This window comes from Schistocerca americana, chromosome 1, assembly GCF_021461395.2.
Source record: "Schistocerca americana isolate TAMUIC-IGC-003095 chromosome 1, iqSchAmer2.1, whole genome shotgun sequence".
Taxonomy (NCBI): Eukaryota; Metazoa; Arthropoda; class Insecta; order Orthoptera; family Acrididae; genus Schistocerca; species Schistocerca americana.
Genome location: NC_060119.1, coordinates 995,326,722 through 995,350,530, shown reverse-complemented (window position 1 = coordinate 995,350,530; position 23,809 = coordinate 995,326,722). Strand labels below are relative to the sequence as shown.

Here is a 23,809-nt window from a genome sequence, read left to right as displayed (position 1 = left end):
GGTACCATGGTAGATCAGTCCCGTCTCTTATTAACTTATGCAGTATGAATCTATATATTGCTGTCGATACTGTATCTTTGAATTTGAGCCATATCTGGTTTATACTTACATAATTAGCTTGGGAGGAATTGAGACTCTCTCTTAGGAAGGCATCAAGTGAAGTTTTATCTGCTGTTTTAAATAGATATAGTTTGCGTTTAAATTTTAGTGGTATTGGTCGATATGGTTTTGAGCCTCGCTACAATGAGCTTGTGTTCACTAATACCTGTATCCGTCATGACGCTCTCTATTAGATCAGGATTATTTGTGGGTAAGAGGTCAAGTGTGTTTTCGCAACCATTTACTATTCATGTGGGCTCATGAGCTAACTTTTCAAAGTAATTCTCAGAGAAAGCATTTAGTACAATTTCAGAAGATGTTTTCTGTCTACCATCAGCTCTGAACATGTATTTCTGAACATGTATTTTCGTCAACAAATCGAGGATAGATTGAAGCCTCCACTAATTATAACTGTATGAGAGGGGTACTTGTTGTAATGTGCTGCTATGGTATCTCATACCATTACATGCTGACGATACCATTACTGCCGCAAAAAGGGCTCAATAAGGAGACTGAAAGTGCAGGATTGCATTCTGCACAGCAGACCAAAGCATGTTCGTAGATATACTGGCTATCTCTCTTGATGTGGTGCACATCAGGTCGGCACATGTTTCAATGTTCCCCTGGTAAACCCTGTCCTTTTGGTAGTCCCACAAGCAGAAATCATAGGGAGTGAGATCAGATGAGTGTGTCAGCCAATCATTTGGAAGTGATTGGCTGATAATTTGATCATTTCCAAATATGTTTTAGAGAAGCAGGTGAACTTCACAAGCGATATGCGGTGGTGCCCCATCTTGCATGAAAACTGTTGAGTTCAATGTGTCTCTCTCCTGTAGATCGGGTATGACGTGCTGGTGAAGCATATCGCAGTAATGCTGGCCAGTCACAATGCACATCTTTGGTCCTTGAGTACCAACTAGTTAAAAAATAATGGGCCAATGATGAACGTAGCTGTAAAGCCACATCATATAGTGACACAATCACCATACAGAGGAACTTCATGCACAGTGACTGGAGGTGAAGATCTCCACACTTGGCAACCGCCCATCAGAAAACAAATGAGCTTTGTCTGTCCATAGGATGATCCAGGGTCAGTCCTCGTCAACTCCAATACTTGCGAGAAAGTGGAGAGCATAGTCAACATGTCGTTGTGTGTCCTGTGTGCAAACTGCTGTACAATATGGATCTTGCACAGAAACCATTTGAGAATGACAGAGGTTGAAAATACTGCTTCAGTTTAAATTTCTTTATTTTCACATGACCGGTTTCTGACTGTTATAAGCCCATCTTCAGATGTCGTAGCTGTGCTGTGGTCCCCAGTGCCGCGATTGGCTCGAAGCACCTTCCGTACAGTGGACCATGGGATGTTCAACTGTCATGACACAGCAGGTGCACTGCCTGATGATTGGGAATTGCGCACAGTGTTGTCTGCCATGGCAACAGCGATTTCATTGACCACCTGTGGGGCAACCGGTTGTCGGCCTCTTCCTGGGGTGACACCCAGTTCTCCAGTTGATTCAAACTTCTAAATCATGCTCCACACAGCAGATGGAGAAAGAGGACTCTTCCGTAATCCTTTCAGCTGGTGATATTCTCGAAGTGCAGCTAGAGCATTACTGTTGTTTTGGTAACAGAGCTTCACCAATAATGCCCTGCTCCTTTTGTCCAAGCTCATGTTGACACATCAACAAGTGTATTGCGACTGGTCAGATGTGCGAGACAATGAATCACAATGACTGATCACGGCACCTGGTGGCCACAGTTGGAACGAGACGGTGCTGCTGTGATGTATGGAAATCATGCATTCCATATTCTGGACATTATTGCAACCAAGTTTACTGCTTGTACATAATTAGTTTCCATGTTATAATGTGTTAGATAGTGAAAGTTTAATTATAACCACCTGTTACTTTTCAGATAACTGTAAAAAAGGAGTGAAGGAGACCACTCACTGAAAAGCACAAGTGTTAAGTCATTGACAGGCAACACATGAAAGGAAGAAGATGTGCTAGCTTTCAGTATTCTTTGTTGAGCTAGAGTAAAATACACACACACACACACACACACACACACACACACACACACACACACACACCACTGGCTGTATACACAATGTCTGTGCTGCATTTCTGCAGGAGGATTGGGGTGGGATGGGGGTTGTGTTTGGTGCGGTGGGTAGAAGAAGAGAGAGGCAGGAGACTGGGAGAGGGACTAGGATGGGTATCAGCAGCTGCTCAGAGAGAAGCAGCCAGTTTGCTGACTAAGAATATGGGAGAGAATGGTGTGAGATGGACAAGCTAAGCATGTGAGGCACAGTTATTGGAGCCAGTGGGGAGCTGTGTGTGCAGAAGGTGACGAGAATTGGGAGAGCTGAAAGGACTGATGGTCAGGACTGTTATGGGAGCAAATGGTGTTTGCAAGGACTGCATACTTCAGAGAAGCTGGTCATGGAGGGAAGAATTTTAGAACATATTCTCAGCTCAAACATAATGGGGTATTTTGACTAGAATGACCTCCTCAATGCCAACTGGCATGGATTCTGGAAACATCGCTCATGTGAAACCCGACCAACACTTTTCTCACATGACATACTGAAAGCTGTGGATCAAGGCAAACTCACACTTTTCTCATACAACATATTGAAAGCTTTGGATCAAGGCAGTCAGGTAGATGCAGTATGATGCAGTATTTCTTGATTTCTGCATAGCATTTGACTCAGTACCACACCTCCATTTGTTGTCAAAAGTACAGTCCTATGGGATATGAAGTGAAATTTGTGACTGGGTTAAGGACTTTTTGGTACAAATGACACAGCATGTTATCTTGGATGGAGAGTCATTGTCAGATGTAGAAGTAGCTTTGAAGGGGCCCCAGAGAAGTGTATTGGGACCCTTGCTGTTCTTGTTGTATATTAATGATCTTGCAGACAACATTAATGGTAACCTCATACTGTTTGCAGATGATGCAGTTCTCTATAAGTACTGTCTGAAAGAAGTTGCATAAATGTTCAGATCTTGATAAGATTTCAAAGTGCAAAGATGGGCAACACGTCTTAAATACCCAGAAATAGAAAATCGTGCACTTAACAAAATGAAAAAACTGTAGAATAGGTCTATAATACCAATGAGTCACTGCAGGAATCATTAACTCATACAACTTGGGTGCAACATTTTTTAGGCATATGAAATGAAATAATCACATAGGATCAGTTGTGGGTAAACCAGGTGGTAGGCTTTGGTTTATTGGTAGAATAGTGGGGAAGTGCAGTCAGTTTACAAAGGAGATTGCTTACAAATCACTTGTGCATCTGGTTTCAGAATATTGCTCAAGCGTTTGGGACCTGTACCAAATAGAAATAACAAAGAACATTGAATGTGTTCAGAGAAGGGCAGCAAGAATAGACACAGGTTTGTTTGATATGTAAGAGTGTCACAGAGATACTGAGGAAACTGAACTGGCAGACTCTTGAAGATAGACATAAATTATCCCAAGGAAGCCAGTTAACAAAGTTTCAAGAGCTAGCTTTAAATGATGACTCTTAGGCCTATGTATCACTCACATAATGAATCATGAGGATAAGTTTAGAATAATTACTGCAAACACAGGGGCATTCAAACAATCATTCTTCCTGCGTGCCATAAGTGAATGGAATGAGAAGAAACCATAATACCTGGTACAACGGGATGAACCCTCTGCCATATACTTCACAGTGGTTTTCAGAGTACAGATGTGGATCTAGAATGATCCAGATGGCCTGGGTTGTGAAGTAGCCTTTAAAATTGTGCATTTTATGCTCAATCGCATGTTGTGCGACTGGGTGGTCAACTTTGATCTTGACAACAGTTTGGAGATGGCCATTCACTCTGGTAGACAGCTGGTAGTCATATCGAAATAAAAACTATGCAGTGTTTGTAGCATTCCCAATGAGCTACAGCCTCGAGGGAAGGTGATAGGCTAAATCCAACAACAGTGCCATGCGTGCAGTGGTTCTCCCACTCTCGAGTCCGCCTGTCTGTGTTTCGCTACATCACTCAGTGTTGGCTTGACAGCCATCAGAGATGGAAGTGTTGATCGCCGCTCCTGCCAAGTGTGAGGATCGAGCAGTAATCCGGTTTCTCCAGGCAAGGAAGTTACTGCCCGTGGAGATTCATCAGCAACTGACTGAGGTTTATGGTGAAGAGTGCACGTTCATTCAGCACATCAGCAAATGATGCATGGCTTTTGCTGAGGGTCGCATGGAAGTTCACGATGAAGAATGGAGTGGAAGACCGCCGGTTTCGGATGAGATTGTCCAGAAGATCAACAGTGAGCTACTCGAAGATCGGAGGGTCACTGTCCATGAACTTGTTGAACACATTCCTGAAGCTTCCCATGGCACAATTGAAGGAACTTTAACAGAAACATTAGGTTATTGCAAGGTGTGTGCTCACTGGGTCCCCCATATGCTGACTGACGGACACAAGGAGCAACACCTTGATTGTGCTCGCAAGTTTCTTCAACAATGTGAGGGGGGAGGCAACAGAAGTTGTTGCACTCTATTGTTATTGGAGATGAAACATGGGCGTTTCATTACACCCTCGAAACAGAACAACAATCTCATCAGTGGCGTCACTCTTGTTCACTGCCACCAAAGAAATTCAAACAAACGCAGTCAGCAGGAAAGGTTATGGCCACTGTGTTTTGGGATCGGAATGGGGTACTCCTCATCAATTTCATGCAACCTGGGATGACAATACACTCAGACAGATATTGTGAAACAAATACAAACAACTAACGGAGGGAACAGTGATTCTTCATGACAATGCTCAACCTCACGTCACTCGTCAAACACAGGAGCTTTTGAAGAAATCTGGGTGGACTGTTACGCTTCATCCCCTGTACAGCCCAGACTTAGTCCCCAGTGGTTATCACCTCTTCCCCAAGCTAAAGGAACACTTAGGTGTCAAACGCTTCAAGAGCGACGATGAAATCCAAGCAGAGGTCACACGCTTACTCAACGGGTTGGCAGGAGACTTCTTCGACATAGGAATACAAAAGCTGGAGCACCGTCTTCAAAAGTGTGTCGAAAAAATGGAGACTATCTTAAAAAATAGATAAAAGTGTAAGCTTTTCAATTAAGTATAAATTAATAACAATAAACAATGTTTTCTATTTGTAAAAAATATGGGAACCTTACTTTCAGTACAACCATTGTAGCTACGAAGTACATCATAGATCCGTGTGAGACCCTCTGTTATGCCTGGTGTATAGAAATGATTTGCCAAACCACCTGATGACAGTAGATGCAGTTATATCTGCTGATAATACGAACATTTTTATAAAAGGATGCACAGAGGATGAGCTACACAAGATTGCCTAAGACAATCAATGAGACAGGAAAATAGCTTGGGGATGATGCTTTGGTTGTAAAGGAGGGGGAGAAAGGCATGGAAGTATTTCGGTAATATCAGAAGCAAAGTTAGAAACAGCATAAGAGTTTAATTAGGAGCTGCACTATTTCACAAGCCCCATACACAAAATTTCCAGGCATATGGATGGATAAACACTTGATATGGCTAGAGAATTTAGAATTTCTGAATAAACAACTAAGTAAATGTTGTTATATACCAAGAATGCTTTAGGACTGTTGCAGCAGTGAATGCATATATAAACAGCATGCTTAAATATGGTGTGGTCTTCTGGGAAAACATGGGTTTGGCCACAAAGGATTGCCCTCTTCATGATTCAGTACCACCGATGGCTGAAGCAACTGAATGAAATTCTCCATCAGGGTCAATATCCTTGCCCAGCGCTATTGTATCCCTGTTCCCACTCATTTAGCCCTGTAAGAGACCTAGATGCAAGACCTCTTCCTTACATCCTACCACTACCACCTGCTCCAGTCCTGTCACAAGTATTTGCTACCCTACCAAAGGCAGGGCTACCTGTGAAAGCAGCTATCTGGTCGATTAACTTAGCTGGAACCACTATGTGGCTTTCTACAGGGCACATCTACCACCAAGGTATCTCTGCGCGAGTGGCCACCACTAAACTGTGGCCAAGAGACAGCAGGACAACTAAGCTTTATAGCCCACACCATGAGGATTATTCCCACTAACACCAGCTTTTCTGAACTGCACAGGTGGGGCCTGGATCCTTCTACTGACCCTTTGTTCTGACAAACCCCGACTTCAGTCTTCACTAGACCCTTCAACCATCTGTCTCAGTCTCTTTCCTTGCTCCCAATCCAGCCTCACACATATCTTTCATCATCTCATTTCCCATCCGATGCATTTGCTTAGTTCTTTCATGGAACCTAGTAGGCCACCATATTCTTACTCTGTCTTACAAGTCTACTATCATTCTCACTTCAAAAGTGATATGTCTATTGGTACTAAATGTTGATCAGTTTCTTATAGTTTAATAATATATAATCAGTTTCATATTTGGCTCCATTTGGTTCTTACCAAGTCCATTTTCTGTTTTGTTTCTGCGAGGAAGGTGTTAAGATAAACCTTTTTGTTTTTAATATGTCTACACTAACTTTTATAGTACAGTGGTATTTTTTTCATTTATTTGCTAACAAAAATATGTTTCAAATTATCAACTTACATAACTCACAAAACTATTTCACTTAGGATGTGTGGAATGGACATTGGAAACACTTATTTCATAATGGTTAGGGAATGCGTAGACGAGAGAGATTCAACAACCTTTGCCCTATTTGCAGTTAGCTTTTGTTTTTCTGACATGTTCAAAATCTTGAGTATGTATTCCCTGTGGGTCTGTGGAACAAAGTATGGCATCTCTTTACCTGCCTACTGATTAAATTCAGCTCTCATCTCTCATCCAGTATTGCACATGAAGTTTCCATTAAGTACTGTTCTTAATTTTTTCCTACATTTGCATTGAAATTCCTTATTATAATCTTGCCTTCTGTGTTTCCCCAACTCTTCATAAAGCTCCTTTATCATTTCATTAGAATGTGAGTGTTAATGCTACCCATGCAATATTTTTTATTTTTAAAACAGCTCTTATCATTCTGTCTGAGATTTCTCCAGTTGTGTAACATAGCCTACACATCATTTTATTGCTGCTCTGTTCCTCTGTGATGATGATACTCAGTGGTCTGGACACTTATTCCTTTGTAACTATTTCTTCAAGCATTTCATCTCGTTTTGATGATTGGGTTCTCTTCCCTGCTACTCATTCAAATTATTGTAAATACATCAAAAGTTCTAATCCTGACAAAATTTACAGCAAACTGTGTTTCAGTTATTGCTGCGTCTCCAGTGTGTTATTTTCATCCTTCTTGTAACTTACGTTGAAAATGTTACATTACTGGTAATCCTCTATGCCATTATGATGAGAACTTTGTTTCGTTTTCTAATAAGACAATCATATGATCAATCCCAGAATAATTATCTATTCTTTAAATAATGGGCCATAATTCACAAAACCCAGACATACCGTACTGTACCTATTCTGCCATCTGTGCAATTTTGACTTCAACAGTACAAGGAACCATTGTCAAGGCTTTAAATAATGATGTTGAACTAATAGCTCTTTTCAGTTAAGTATGGTGACCTTCTGTATCAGAAATGTGTGCCTTATTCAGTATCCGCTTTCGCTCATTGACAACAAAAGTTTAACTACCGTAAAATGGGGTTACTTGAAACACTTTTGAATTTCCTCAGCATCTAGCTTTTTCAATTTTACAAAAATATTGAGTGATGTGACATTCCAGTGAAGATCCTATTGGCAGAAAAAACTATTTTTTAAACTTCTTTATGCTGATTTTTTACAAAAATATTGGTGTTTTATGTTCCCCCATGAGAGGGCATTATTTGAAACATCTATGCTTTTATACTGAAAACTTGCAGTTTTGCAAGTTTAAATTACTGTGGGATACTTGCAACAGTGAACTAATTACAAAAGAAGATATGTGATATATTTTCATCTGTCAAAAATACAAAACTGGGTACAATACATGACAGTAAAATGCAGTAGAAAGTGCAAAATAATGACAGAAGTACTTCCATAATAAAGTAAAAAGTTATATTTCCAACAGAAAACAGTAACGTTCTCTTCTGTCAAATAAAGGGGTAACAACATGGATAACATTTTCTATGGTACTGCAACCTCTCTCTTCTTCTTGAGGGAATATAGGTACGACACACCAACATGAAATCATTTGGCTTTAGCTTTCTGTGGTCAATATTTTCAGAGCCTGCAGTTGCATGTGTTGTATGTTGATGAAACTGGTTTTCATACTTGTCCTGGTAGTAATTTTCTTCAGCTTCATGTTCAGGATAACTACCAGCAAGATCTATGTCACTGCTACAGTCACACACAGAATAATCATCAGTATCACTGCTGGCGTCACTGCCAGTACATATCACTTTAGGTCTATTATGTTCCCTCATTTTATTAGTGCTCTAAACCTGATGTTGTCCAGATTGCATTTGTTGCTCCTCAGATGGTTTATTCAGTCTCCTCTTCTTCTGTTTACCAGTACTGGAACCAGGTGTTGTAGCAGGACGCTTCTTCTTCCTAGACTGTGGTTTGGAGCACTGGCTGATTAAGGTTTTGCACTGGTTCTTAAATTCCTCCAAAAACTGTTTTAAGCTGTCAGATCAAATTCTACATCTGCAGTATCTCCATTTCCTTTTGGTACGTTTTACAGAAGCTTATCGTTATTGAAAGGCATGATCCCAGTAGCCTCAAGCCCTGTCATCAGGCTAATTCGCTCATTGACAACGAAAGTTTAACTACAAGTAATACAAGTTCTTAGCCCGTCCTTACTAGTGAATTGTTTATGTTTTCGCCTTTTTATATAATCTCGTCCACAGGTCGCGTATTTGAGCCTTATCTTTTTTTTCAAATATGATTACTTTTTTTTTTTTTGAAAATATGATTACACCCTAAAAACCGTGACACGAAAGCAGTCTGCAACCAATTTCGCAACAAATGGCTGCCTCAGGGCTTACGCTGATTGACATTAATTGGATGTGAAAAAATTAAATGTGATTGTTAATACATTTAGTTTGCGTCCTATTGACAGCTAATTTTGCATTCTGTGAAGCAATAAAAACTGCACAAGCCCCAATTAGAGAAAGGCTGCTTTCAGTGTGTTCATTGTTTTGTTTCAACCAGTCGCGTAATGAGTAATAATTAAATAGGAAATTAATTGGAGCATAAGACTAAAAAAATCTTGATTGTTCCCATTGCTTTCGAAACACGCTTCTCATTCACGTGTCTTGCACGAACGCCATCGCTCGACGTTGCGGTGACGGGGCTCACTGGCCCGGAACAAGAAACAGTAAATGCTTACATTCTCTGGACATTGTTTATTTTCTGTTTTCTATCCGCTTCGTAAATTTCTTCTGCGGAAATATAGATTGGTCATTTACTATACGATAACCAAAGTGTAAAAAACTCGCTTACAGTTGTTACAATATACTGTAAGAGTATCAGTGCTACTACTTTCACGAAATTCATGAGTTTGACATTTTCTAGATTCTCGTACTACGTTTGTGTTTGGGAGGCTGGCCCAAGGATCACAACAAAAGCTGCAATTGGTCGGTGTGTCTATGACCTCGCTGCCATTGGCTAGGTTGTCAGTGGATTGATCGTGCTCATGTGACCTTTAAGTGATTTCTTCAGTAAACGCAAAGTTTACAGGTTGATATTTTAGTGTTGTCATGCGTAACTAAATCGGTAATAGCAGAAGTGATATTCGATTCTTATTAAAAACAATATTGTGCGAGCACTGTCGAAGATGAGTGGGATGTCGTGATTGTTTACTATGTTAAACTGACTTTCAGCTGAGACGTGTTATTTTGAAAGTCATGGTCGTGCTGCTGTCTTGGTGTGCAGTATGATTAGCGCGGGAAACGAGTAGCGTAATGTATTTTCAGCTGTCCAAGGTAACTTTGTACCAACAGTTTGTCATATTGAGTGTTAAATTTACAACAGTGTTTATCGGGAAATGATTCATGTAAACAGATATTTTCATGGAAAGAAATAGTATTATAGGAGCGAAAATTTTGTGACAGCGATGTCAAGTATGTTCCAGAAACTCTTACCTTCTTTGTTATCCTACATGATGTTGTGCAATCAAAACAAAGATTTTGTTGTTGTCTAGGCAACACTGTATTGCAACATGTTGTTTTTGGACGCTTGCTGATAAGAATGAAGGAAATTATGAAACACAGAGACGGATTGCACGATGTCATCTTCATTATTCCATTGTATTCTTGGATTTTAGACAAAAGCTTTTAGAAGTGAGTGTTATTGCCTTTTCTGCCAAGGTTAAAAATAAGTCCAAGGACGGTGTTTGGCATTTGAATCAAAACATGTGCATTAGGTATATTTACATAGCCAACACGTTACCGAAAGCTATACTATGTGTAATGAATGAAAAGTTAATGTTTTATACAATTCTGAAGTGAGAAAGATAGTATTAAACACTATTGTTTATGGTATGTTACAGGTTAGCTTTCATCAGCAAAATAAATGACATAAGAGACAATAAAAACATGGCTGATCCTTTTTATACAGGGGAATTATTTATTGACCAGGGAGTAACAGTGAAGCAAGAGCCATTGGTAATGGACAGCACTAGTAGCACAACAGCTAGTGTCCCAATACCACATCGTAGAGGCATGGATCTTTCAGATTTTAGAGACTTTGGATTTGACTTTGTGGATATCTCCTCACCATCGTCTGTATCTCAAGACAATACACCAAATGCTACCAATATTGTTAGTGTCACAGAACTGTATGCAGAGTCTCCAGTGTGGACCACAAAATTGCCTAGTGATTGTGAAACCAGTAGAAGTGATACATTTCGAATGGATGATGATGATATCTTCCAAGTTGATAAAGCAGATCTTATTCAAGGACCTACACTTGCAGAATTGAATGCAAATGATGAGAACTTGTTGGATGATTTGAATTTTGATGATCTGTTATTGCCAGAAGAAAATAGCTACTACATCAATGTGCCGCCTTTTGCATCACAGTCAAGGACATCTGCTGCTCCTCCACTTGTCCAAGTCACAAATGTGAACTCTAATTTAGGAAATAATAATGTAGCACAACTTTCCCAGAGCCTTGTTCCATCTTCATTTCCACCAGCTGGACTTGGTTTTTACAAGGATGCATTCAGTGTATCGTCAAGTGTGCCATCCAGCCCATTGGACGTTTTTTTGAGTGGCAAACCTAGTAATGGTGTTCAGACAGTTGATGCTCTTTCACCAGGGAGTCAAAACAGCTCTAGTTCTTCGTTGCTTCTTCATTCAGCAGCATCGTCTGTCACCCCTCCACCTCTTGGAGTCAGCCCCTTGCAGCAGAAACACAGTACCCTACATGAACTTTTACTCAAAAAGGAAACATACTCTTCAGCATCACCGGAGAGGCAGCTTTTTGTTCAGTCAGTTCCAGGACCACTCAGCCCAACTAACTCTGTAAGTCCTGTCCCAGAAGTGCCATCAGGTAGTAGAATAACAAGAAGCGGTAATACAGGATATGGATCAAGATTATCGTCGTCAGCTCCAACTCATCTGGGACTGGAACAAATTTGGCAGCGCAGGGAACCTCGGCAGCATCTTCTTTCTACTGGATCATTAGCTGAAGCAGGATCCACTTCTTCAATCTCTACAGGTAAATATTTATGTTTGGATAGAATAATAAAACACAAGAAAATTGAAATCCATTCATCGAGAATACATACTGCATAGCTTATGCATAAAATCTGATATGATTCCTTTTACATTTTTATGTGATTTATAATGGAATAAAGCATTATGTAAAAGTTTTTTAAATTACTGCTACCAGTCACAAACTTTGTTGACTGGCGTATTACTTATTTATTTAGTGACCTGTTTCGAGGGAATACCTCATCTTCAGGCAAATGGCATTACAAAAACAATTTTACAATAAGGTCATACTGATGTTACATAGTCTTTTCATAAATGCTGTGGTTATCCTGTGGAAGAAGAGAAAACTTAGTAAGAGGCGATGTCATTTTGGAACCGGGACTGTGTTTGCATCAAAATGGTTTGTAACGGTTACTCATTTTGTTCTTCTGGTGTGGCAGTCTCGTTGTGATGAGCTGAGGTGTTTCCATTTCTTGAAGAGACAGACGGTCTGTTTATGTGCGGATGGATAAGTGTGTGTGTGCGAGTGTATACCTGTCCCTTCCCCCCCCCCCCCCCCCCCCCCCTAAGGTAAGCCTTTCTGCCCCTGGGATTGGAATGACTCCTTACCCTCTCCCTTAAAACCCACATCCTTTCGTCTTTTCCTCTCCTTCCCTCTTTCCTGATGAAGCAACCGTGGGTTGTGAAAGCTTGAAATTTGTGTGTGTGTTTGTGTGTTTTTTGTCTCTATCAACATACCAACGCTTTCGTTTGGTAAGTTACAGCATCTTTGTTTCTAGAAATATTGTTGTGTATATGTTCTCACACATTTTGAAAACTAAGTGTAAATACATTATAGAACTCCACAAGATTTGTCATTTATAAAACAGATACTCCCAGATGGGTTGTCAACTGAATAAATGGCGAAAGTACAACATCCATAGCACCAGTAGAGTTAAAACTACACACCATGCCGACGACCTCACGCGAGATTGTTGGCATGGCATGTAATTTTAACTCGGTTGGTGCTATGGATTTGGATTGGATTTTTGGGAACAGAGTGGAATGGGCCCATATTGGTTACATTTGGGAACTGTGTGGAATAATTACTCACTTAGAGCTTTTTGTAGGTGATTGTCTACAGCTGTTTTCTACCGGTTTCATTTGTTAAAATCATCTTCAAAGAGAAAAACATTGACTGTCACTGACTCAACCAAACATTTCCATCACATACAAATGTAGAACATATGTAATTGTCGTAATAGCCTACCTTAACATAGTCAATACAAGCATGCTGTACCTTGGCACAAGGACTGTAGTGCACATCTTGTGGCCATCAAATGTGCGCTACTGTAATTGTGGCTAGGCACACAATCATTTTAGTTTTACATTTGTGTGGCTCATATATGACAGAAATATACGGTTGAGCCATTGATGTAGAATGTCTTTTTCGTTGAAAATTATTGTAATAATTTAAACTGGTTAGAGAGTAAATGTAAAGTTGTACAGCTGATGGAACAAATATGCATTTTCCTAATTATTTATTTGTTCACATGAAACACTTTGCAGCATGTGAAATCAAACATAAAACAAATAACAGTGACTGTGGCAGAAAATACAAATAAATAAGAGAAATAGTTATGTTTGAGACGAAAAAAAGTATTGATAGGAATTTTGTATGTTCTAACGTAGGCATTTGGTTCTTTTGCAAACATTTATGTAGGATGGGACAGTGATTTAAATAATAACTGATTTACTTAATATCCAGATAAGTGTTGTACGAGGAAAACTAGTCAGACAGGTCTGTATGCCACAGGTTTCGGTATTGTGTCATCGTTATTTTTATTGTAGTGTATGCATGAGGTTTCCCATTGTATACCAGTACAGCATAAAATAATTGTTTGCGACATGATTCAAGCATCATAATGAAGTCTATGATAGGCTCATAAGTAAAAGAATAGATAAAAAACAGTTTTTAATGAACTACCGCATTGAAAAACGCATTTCAAGCGATTTTGTGCAAGACACAAATAATAATAATAGTGGAATATGGCAGAAAAAGAATATGTGAAATCCAAATTTTCGGAGTATATATGTATAAGAGTTTGATCTCTAAACAATGCACTTAAATCACTTTCACGTGGTTAACTTCAGCAACATTTTCTCTGCATGTGATTAATGAGTTTGGTGATCATAGCGTGAGGAAGTTATTTTATTGTGCATATTTTCATTAATTAATGGTATAATTATGGAATGATATTGTGGGGCAATAGATGTAGGTCTAAGGTATTCTTTGGGACAAGGGACTCCTTCACGCACAACATAACACAGCCCTTACTCTTTGAAGGTTATTTGTGGTGTACAGTGTTCTCCTTCTGCTCTGATTGTAAACTCCATAACAGAACTAACTGATAAGAACCACCTAATGTACATGATATTAAGTATATCACATTACATGATTGCTATATAATTCCTGAAGTTGACACAGGTGCAGTACAGTAATATGATCTTGTCGTGTGTAATTCTCACAGTGAAACTTAAAACCTACCAGTTACATACGTCCTCCTGGAATAGAGTCAATTTGTTTGCTGTTATATTTGGATACTGCAGTCACCTATAAATTTGTCTTGTAAAGCTGGTCCTGCTATTCAGTCCCAGCTAATAATCCTCTTCATTGTGCTCAGGTCCTCTTCCCTGAAGATTTCATCAATTGCTGGAAAAAGGGCTCATTTCTCTCTTCAAACAGTGTAAAGAATTCATAATAAGAGTTCCATTATTTCAACCATATATTGTCAGATTAACCATTAATACAACCAAACCATGGAAAATACAGGATGGAATGTAACAATATTATGAAAAGGAAAGTTTTTACCCATCGTATAGAGGAACAGATAAGCACAACAAAAAGACTGTCACAAATAAAGCTTTCAGCCAGTAAGACCTTTGTCTGTTTTTCAGGAAGGCCTTACTGGCCAAAAGCTTTATTTGTGACAGTCTTTTTGTTGTGCTGATCTGCGACTCAGCATCTCTGCTACTTTCGTTTTCATAATATTGTAACCATTAATACAATATACTTTACAGTGAGCGCCAGGGTCCTCTTCTTATCTGGTTTGTATACAATAGAGTAAATCTAATACTATACATTTTCCATAATGTTCATTGTTGTGCTCTTTAGTTATTCTTTGGTGGACCGTCATGGCACCTTCTGTGTGCGGCTGCATGGAATAACACGCCCACCACACCAATTGTAACAAAATGTCATGTTAGACTGCAGTCTGTGTAAGTCACAAACAATTTTTGTTTCTCAAGAAGTTTGGCTGCAATAACCTTGGTATTAATTTATTCACTTTAGTATTTGTGTATTTTGGTGTTTGTTTTGATAAGTTTTTAATTAATGTGTAAAAATGTCTAATCAAATAATGGAAACTCCAGGTAGAAATATCAACAATGTAGGAAAAGATAGATTGCAGGCAAGCACACCTGACGCACACACGACCGCCAACTCCAGCATCTTGGGCCCAAGACGATGGAGTTGGCAGTTGTGTATGCATGAGGTATGCTTGCTTCTGTGTGAGTGTGAATGTTGTCTCTCTCTTTACTGATCAAGGCTATGGCCGAAAGCTATATGTGAGTGTTTTTTAATCATGCCTGTCTGGGACTTCATGTGTCTTCTTTACAATAGGTAGCAATGTATCTTTTCCTAAAGTGTTGTAAAAATGTCTAAACTTTCCATAAGTTAGAAAACTGTCACCTAATATCAGTGGAAAGGACATTAGCACATCATTTCTTTTGTAATATGTCGTTTCCATTTTTTCTCATTTTCACACGTATTATCTATTCCCAATGATTTCCTCACTTTGAATCTACAGAATGAGCGATGTACCCATCTGCTCAGTTTAAATATTTTGGAATATTCATCACAGCCCCACAGTTGTTTGTTTTTTTTTTTTTTTTTTTTTTTTTTCGCTGAAGAAATTTGTTGTGAACAATCCTTCGCTGTTTTAGAGTAATAGAGATATTCACAAATACAGTACCAGATGGGAAAAAAACCTCTAGACTTCTCTCGGCTGGATCTTTGGCACAGAAATGAGTGAAGTGTACAAGCATATAATAATATTCCCACGGAAATAAAATTTCTTACAGGCAGTAGAAATGTTTTAAAATGTAGATTAAAGTTGTGTATCTTATTGAAAACTACTCCTTTATTATACAGTGTGGAGAAAAATGGTGTCATGAAATTTTAACCCTGGATAGCTGATGCCAGTAGGAACCAAAATTACTAATGTTGTGTAGGTTGGCAACACACCATTTTTAAACTGAGGAAATGTGGCTTCATGCACTCCGATTGGCCATGAGATTGCCCTGTTGCCGTTCGTTGGTTGATGGGCAGCGCTATGGTTGTCAGTTCACACATACAGTTGTTCCTCGCCCAGTTATTGCCTTAAGGTGATATGCACACATGTTGAATAGGTCTTGCTGTTTGTCACCACCTCACGTCAGAGGCATTCACACGTAAGCTTCGTTTTGGAGCACACACAAATCACCTGCAATTTAGTCATACAGTAAGCATGATGGCACAGTATTCGTTTGAAACAATGAGATATGGTTTTTGTTTATGGACTAGCCGATGGTAATGTGCATGAAGCTCCACAGCTGTATGAGGAACGGTACCCAGCAAGACTCCACCCACACCTGCAGATGTTTACAGCAATTCACCAGCAACTTAGCGAAACAGCATCGTTAGTGGGATATCGTGATGATGCTGGAAGAACTCGAACGCTACAGAATGCTGCATTTGAAGAGACTGTTCTCGAATGCTTTGAGGAAGCACCTACGACAAGTACTTGAGCAGTTCGACATGAGTTGGGGGTCACTAATCGGTTAGTCTGGGAGGCTTTGAGGGATGACAGTCAGCATCCACCCTGTCCAGGACCTAAATCCGGTGGCGGACTATGAACACAGGCTAGGGTTTTGTCAGTTGTTTCTGCGATGTGTTGCGCGAGATCCCAACTTCCCCGTCATTGCGTTGTTTAACATCAAGCGCACCTTTCATCGGGATGACCTTTACGACACTCGAAATGTTCTTTCCTGAGCAAAGAGACATCCTCACGTCCAGAGCATCTGGTAACAGTTCAATCCAGTGGCCAATCAGAGCACGTGGCACCAAGTTTCTGTAGTTTAAAAATGGTGCATTGTTGACCTACACATCGTTAGTAACTCTGGTTCCCACTGGCATCAGCTATCTAGGGTTAAAATTTCGTGGCACAATTTTTCTCCACCCTGTAGAAGGATTCTCGATTAGAAATGAGTAGACAATTACAAACTAACAATGGCCAGCATATAGCCATCTAAATATATTTTTTGAATGTTTTATGCCACCATATGTTCAATTGAAATATTCCATATCATTATGTTTGTTGTGAATATGATCTATGAAACAAGTAATTGCTAACCAAGGGGTAACTGAAAACAGCAATAGTATTTGTAATGCAACACCAGGAGTAAAATAAGTCATGGTGTGACGGTGGTAAAGAAAGAGAAATTGTAAACCATAAAAATATTTGACCCGCTCTCCTGTGGTATTATTTGTGTTGTGTGTGGACTATGTCTCTCAGATGTTCTTCGTGCTTATAGGATCTGAAGGTTAGTATCTGGACATAAAATTGCTAGAGCTGTAGAATGTAATTCTCAAAAGAGAGAGAGAGAGAGAGAGAGAGAGAGAGAGAGAGAGAGAGAGAGAGAGCTGGAAAAGGGCCTTTGAAGATTAGATGATTTCTGAGCCCAGCTAAGTATTAAACACTTGAAGATAATTTATGAAATCATTGGTGGCCCAGTGCATGGCATAATGTGCTTGTACTTGTATGATCATTAATTCAAATCTTGCTGGTAGCATTCTTTCTTTTTAATTTCATCTTTATTGACAAATAAAAATATTAGTTAATAAATGTTGTTGTTGTGGTCTTCAGTCCTGAGACTGGTTTGATGCAGCTCTCCATGCTACTCTATCCTGTGCAAGCTTCTTCATCTCCCAGTACCTACTGCAACCTACATCCTTCTGAATTTGCTTAGTGTATTCATCTCTTGGTCTCCCTCTACGATTTTTACCCTCCACACTGCCCTCCAATACTAAATTGGTGATCCCTTGATGCCTCAACACATCTCGTACCAACCGATCCCTTCTTCTCATAATTTTTCAATAAAAATAACATCTTTCATTTTTAATTACTGTCAGTATGAAAATACAAACATTCACAGTGAACTAAAATTTTGTACCAAAATCTGAAACATCAAAGATAAAATCAAATATTTGTTTTTGTTTATAGATAATCATTTAGCAAGTAGGCATTGATTTGTCTGTGTCATATTTTGTTTTCATATGAACAGCTATTATTAAAAATTATAATTCAGTGTTTTTAAATTATTTTTTTAAAGAAATGGATTTTTTTGAAAAAAGTAAAAATGTGCTTGCTGCTAGTGAGATTTGAACCATTGACTTTACAATTACAATCCCATTGTGCTACACATTCACCTAGCACACTGTTAATGGGTTGCCTTTGTCCTCGCACAGCTAATACAGCTTTCCACTTTCACTGTACCCACTTCTGTCAAACCCAAAATAAAAGTTTTTACCCATAGCTGGAAATGTACTATTAGTGCAGGATATAATTTTGACTTAATTTGTTTGAAGCTTTACTCCAAATCTAGGTTAAATTTTACTTAAGGCAGTGGTGGTTTAGTGTGCTGATGTTGGCAATGACTGTTGAATGCTGGGAATTATGTGACATTGGTGCTAGCCAGTCATGTGATAGTATACAGTATCCAACGACAATTGCTATTTTGTTTTGGCAGAATTCTTTTCATGTCAGTCTCTTCTTATTGATGAAAAATGTTTTATCACAGTATATTTAGTTTACAAAAATAATTATATATAAAAACAAAGATGAGGTGACTTACCGAACAAAAGCGCTGGCAGGTCGATAGACACACAAACAAACACAAACATACACACAAAATTCAAGCTTTCGCAACAAACTGTTGCCTCATCAGGAAAGAGGGAAGGAGAGGGGAAGACGAAAGGAAGTGGGTTTTAAGGGAGAGGGTAAGGAGTCATTCCAATCCCGGGAGCGGAAAGACTTACCTTAGGGGGAAAAAAGGACAGGTATACACTCGCACACACGCACATATCCATCCACACATACAGACACAAGCAGACATATTTAAATATGTCTGCTTGTGTCTGTATGTGTGGATGGATATGTGCGTGTGTGCGAGTGTATACCTGTCCTTTTTTCCCCCTAAGGTAAGTCTTTCCGCTCCCGGGATTGGAATGACTCCTTACCCTCTCCCTTAAAACCCACTTCCTTTCGTCTTCCCCTCTCCTTCCCTCTTTCCTGATGAGGCAACAGTTTGTTGCGAAAGCTTGAATTTTGTGTGTATGTTTGTGTTTGTTTGTGTGTCTATCGACCTGCCAGCGCTTTTGTTCGGTAAGTCACCTCATCTTTGTTTTTATATATAATTTTTCCCACGTGGAATGTTTCCTTCCATTATATTGATTACAAAAATAATTAATTTACTGAGTGGGTAAGGCTACATACAAGAACCTGTCACCCATAGAGCAGGAACAGCATTAGTTATTTGCTTCAATCGATTGGTTGTCATGAATTCCCAGCATTCAGTGGTTGTTGCCAACACCAGCACACTATGCCGCCACTGCTGTAAGTAAAACTTTGCCCAAATCTATAATGTATGCATTGGACTAGTCATTCATGGACCGTCTCAAAAGTTTGCTGAAAACAGTGTAGTCATGGTTTTTCAAATGCTTTCAGGATTTCCTTTAAAATTTTCAGATATTTTTCCCAGGTATTTGTCAGTCTGACAGTATCGCTGATGTAAACTTCCGGAAGTACTCTCCACATAGAACTTCATCCAGCACTCATGAAGGCAGAAGCAGAATTACTGAGTCTGAAAGTTGTTGTTCTGATTTGCTAACTTCTTTTCTTATAGAAGTCCCTCTGACTTCCTTTATAAAGTTCTAGCTACTAATAAGTGATTGTTAAGTATGACCAGAGAGTATTTTATATCTTTAAATGTTTATAATAGGCCTTTCCTAGTCTGTCTCTTTTGAGATATACTGGTATTGTTTTGTTTCCCTCCATCCAGTAAAAGATGGTGTTTTTATTTAATGATTTTCCCTACCAAAATGTTCTCGGTGTCAGCTTCTATTGTACTCTTTGTTGGCAGTGGATTGGAGTATGGGTTAACATAAAAAGATTGTTGGTCACATAGGCCTACTTTGAATTTACAAATGCAACCGCACATGCATGCTAGCTCAGAAGCAAATATGGTTGAATAACATTTTAAAATTTCTGGTGATTCTTGTTTCGTAGTACTTGGTAGGCCTTGCATGGTGTTAATCTTATCATGTACATTGTGATTTCCATTGTATTCTGTAAACTACTATCTTATCATGTACATTGTTATTTTGCAAACTACTGGTTTGTCTTTGCCTTGACTTCTGAAATTGCATCTCGTCTTTTCATGCACACTTACTTAAATTCTATGTTCACAGCAGTGTCATCATTCTTCATGAAATATCTTGTAAATTTGCTATCTTCATCCGTGCTTAATGGTGTTATATTGCCCTCAGCAAAATTTAGTTTTATTTTTGGATCCACCATGTTCCCTACTTTCATTATAAGTCACTTGGAGATCTTGCTTATACTCTTGTTAATGCATTTTGAGTTTTAATTGTGTTTGATTGCTCACTGGCTTGCTTTTGCTTCTGTCCACAACTGAAGTAAGTATACTATATTCGGAAAATGTGGTTTTATTTTGTATTTCCTTCAGGTGTTTGTAAAGCTTTGCAGCAATTGCACAGATTTTGTTTATGCTTTCTTTGAGAGCATCTGAGTACATCATACCATATGTCTGCTTTAGTATATGTCATTAATTCTGTGTTGATAACATTTTTTTTTCCTCTGTGAATAGGACATGTTCAATTTCTTCATTGTTTTTCTTGTTGGAGAAAATTTTTTCTTTGTTTACTGATTACCAGTGCTATCTACAATTAACATTTTTGAATCCATTTAAGGACATACCATTTCACTTGTCTTACTTTTGCCTGGAAATCTGAGCGTGGATGGCAGAAGGTTAAGATTAGATGTCTTAGGGATGCCACGTCCTTTAAAGACACAGCTCAAGCTCAAAATTGGCAAAGATGTTAAAGGACATATGAGAAGTGTCCTTTTCAGAGTTGCTTTTACTGATTTCTGTAAATAATGGAAAACCTAAATCTATATGGCCAGGCAGAAATTTGGACTCTACTTCTCATGAATGTGGACTTCATTGTGAACTGCTGTCCTGTCTTGAAATCTGGCAGTAAATCCTAAGAAGTTCTGGTCATGCGCAAAGTATACTAGTGGCAGGAGACAGCCAGTACCTTCACAACATGACAGCAGTGGTCATGTTAGCCATGGAAGTACCAGTAAAATGTATTTACTAAACAATGTTTTTCAAAATTCTATCATTAAAAAAAGAATCAGTAAATGTTTCAGAATTTGACTCGAGAGCTGATGACAGCATGAGTAATTCGGAAGTAGATACCCAAGTTGTAGCAAAGCAACTTTGTAACTTAATAAGGGAAAGTCTCCTGGCTGAGTTTGTATAACAACGGTATGCGCCCCCCCCCAGGGGGTCCACAACTCTTTTGTGGATACATACGTAGTGAGCACGGGACCCCGAGCTAATGTGGCCCTCCTTCCTTTCCTGGCTGCATACCTTCCTTTACCGCATCCTTCCCTATCCCCCGTCTTCGCCCCCCCTCCCCTCACCTCTGGCTCTTTCCTTCCCTTTCTCCCCCTCTGGGAGACGGAGACGGACGCTTGTAAATGTAACGCATTCTTCGCCTTCTCTGCTTGTATGTTTTCATCCTTCCTTTGTCCTTCTCTTTTCCTTACCCCCTTCTCTTTACCCTTTTCTCCGCTGCGGCGTTTGAGACCCCTCTTCTTTCCTTTCCCTTTCTTTGTTTTTCCCTTTCTCTTTCTTCCTCCCTGTGCGTGTCTGAAGGCCGACCCACGCATTTTCGTGCGTAGCCGGTGACGGGGTAACGCGTAATTCTCCGCCCCGGGTAGACAGGTAGGCCACGTACGTACCCCCTGGTAACGGCCAGGCCCAGGGAGGGGTGATTACCCGAGCTGATACCTTCCGAAAGTGCCGATTGGTCCCTCCGTCCGTTTGTCGGGAGGTGTGACCTGAGGTGTGAACAATCACCTAAGGCGGGAGTTCCCTCAGAGAGGGCCCCCACGAGGGAGGAGCGCGCCATTGGAGACGCCGGTAATCATGGGGGATTCTTCCGCAATGGTTTCCTCACCTTCCACTATGTCTGCTCACAAGCGTAAGTTCACTGAGTCTCAGCCACAGACAGTTCTTCCATCGTTGCCACAGTTCCTTGTTGTTTCTCGGTCTGATGAAGGTCACGACTTCTCCACGGTCAACCCTTTCATTATTCAGAAAGGTGTCGACACAGTTGCAGGTCCTGTAAAGTCTTGTTCCAGATTACGGAATGGCACCTTGTTGTTGGAAACAGTCAGTGCCCTCCAGGCACAAAAATTGCTGCGTGCTTCACTTCTCCACACCTTCCCTGTCCGGGTGGAACCGCACTGTGCTTTAAATTCCTCGCGTGGAGTCGTTTATACACGCTCCCTCGATGGATTGTCTGACGACGAAATTCAGCACTACCTGTCAGACCAGGGCGTAACGGCTGTTCATAGAGTTATGAAAAGGGTTGACACGAACATCATTCCAACCCGCACTGTCTTCTTGACATTTGACAAAGTTCAACTCCCATCCAAAATCAAAGCAGTCCATGAGATAATTTCCGTTCGCCCTTACGTCCCAAACCCTACGCGTTAAGCAATCGGTGTCTGCGGTTCAATCACACCAGCCAGTCCTGTTCCAATCCGGCCAAATGTGTTACGTGTGGCAAGGATGCCCATGAGGGTGCTTGTCCACCTCCATCCCCTCGCTGCATCAACTGTATGGGTGACCACGCTGCTTCCTCTCGAGATTGCCCCGTTTTTAAGGACGAAAAGCTCATCCAGGAAATAAGAGTGAAGGAAAAGGTGTCGACCTTTGCTGCTCGAAAATTATTTGCCAGTCGACAGCCCACCGTGCCTCAGACAGGAAAATACAGCACTGCCCTTGCTTCTCCTCGGCCAACAAAGGAGGCGGCCATGCAGACTTGTGACCTCACCTTTAGTGCCACGGTCGTCAGATCGGCCAGTGCAAAGATCGCCCGTTCAACCTCACCACTTTTGCCTGCCCACTCTACGGCTCACCCTTCATCGGGTTCTGCTAAATCTCGAGCCCAAAAGTCAGACACCAAGACTTCAAAAAATGAGCATACTCTTGAAGATTTTTTACGTACCCCAACTTCACAACCATCGGTTCCTCCTTCATCTAAACATCATATTTCCAAGAAGGCTAATAAGAAACCCAGTTCATCTCCTTCTCCGCCGAGGCGTGTCTCATCTACAGCAGCACCTGGCGGAAATCGCCCTCGGCCGTCTTCTGTGTCGCCGAGGCACACTGCTGGTGGCCGATCAACCGGCCGATCGCTGGTGGCAGGAGCTGCTCCTGAACAACCTATGGATCACAGGATCTTCTGCCTTCGGCTGAATGCCATTCCATGCTGTCGGTCGCAAGCTCTGAGCAGTTGCTGAGTTGACGGCAACCTTGGTCACATTCCTCCATTTTTCTGTTGACCCTATGTTTATTATCCACTGGAATATCCACGGCATTCGAGCCAATCAGGATGAATTGTTGATCCTCTTACGATCCTACTCGCCGGTCATCTTCTGTCTTCAGGAAACAAAGCTGCGTCCCCATGACCGCTTCGTTCTCCCCCATTTTCAGTCCGTCCGATTTGATCTCCCCTCTGTTGAAGGCACTCCAGCCCATGGAGGACTCGTGATTCTTCTCCATGATACTCTCCATTATCACCCAATCCACTTAAACACTTCCTTCCAAGCTGTCGCTGTCCGTCTTTCCCTTTCTGGATATACCTTTTCTCTTTGTACTGTATACATTCC

At 40.3% G+C, this 23,809-nt stretch overlaps 1 protein-coding gene across 1 annotated transcript in view; it reads left to right on the top strand.

Moving 5' to 3' along the window:
* Positions 1-10,374: 10,374 nt before the first annotated feature.
* Positions 10,375-23,809, top strand: part of LOC124616017 (protein CREBRF homolog) — a 110,083-nt gene continuing 96,648 nt past the window's right edge. The window contains exons 1-2 of the mRNA XM_047144237.1: positions 10,375-10,447; positions 10,574-11,745. Coding sequence (XP_047000193.1) covers positions 10,437-10,447; positions 10,574-11,745 — 1,183 coding nt within the window. The 5' untranslated portion in view covers positions 10,375-10,436. The remainder of the gene's footprint in view (positions 10,448-10,573; positions 11,746-23,809) is intronic.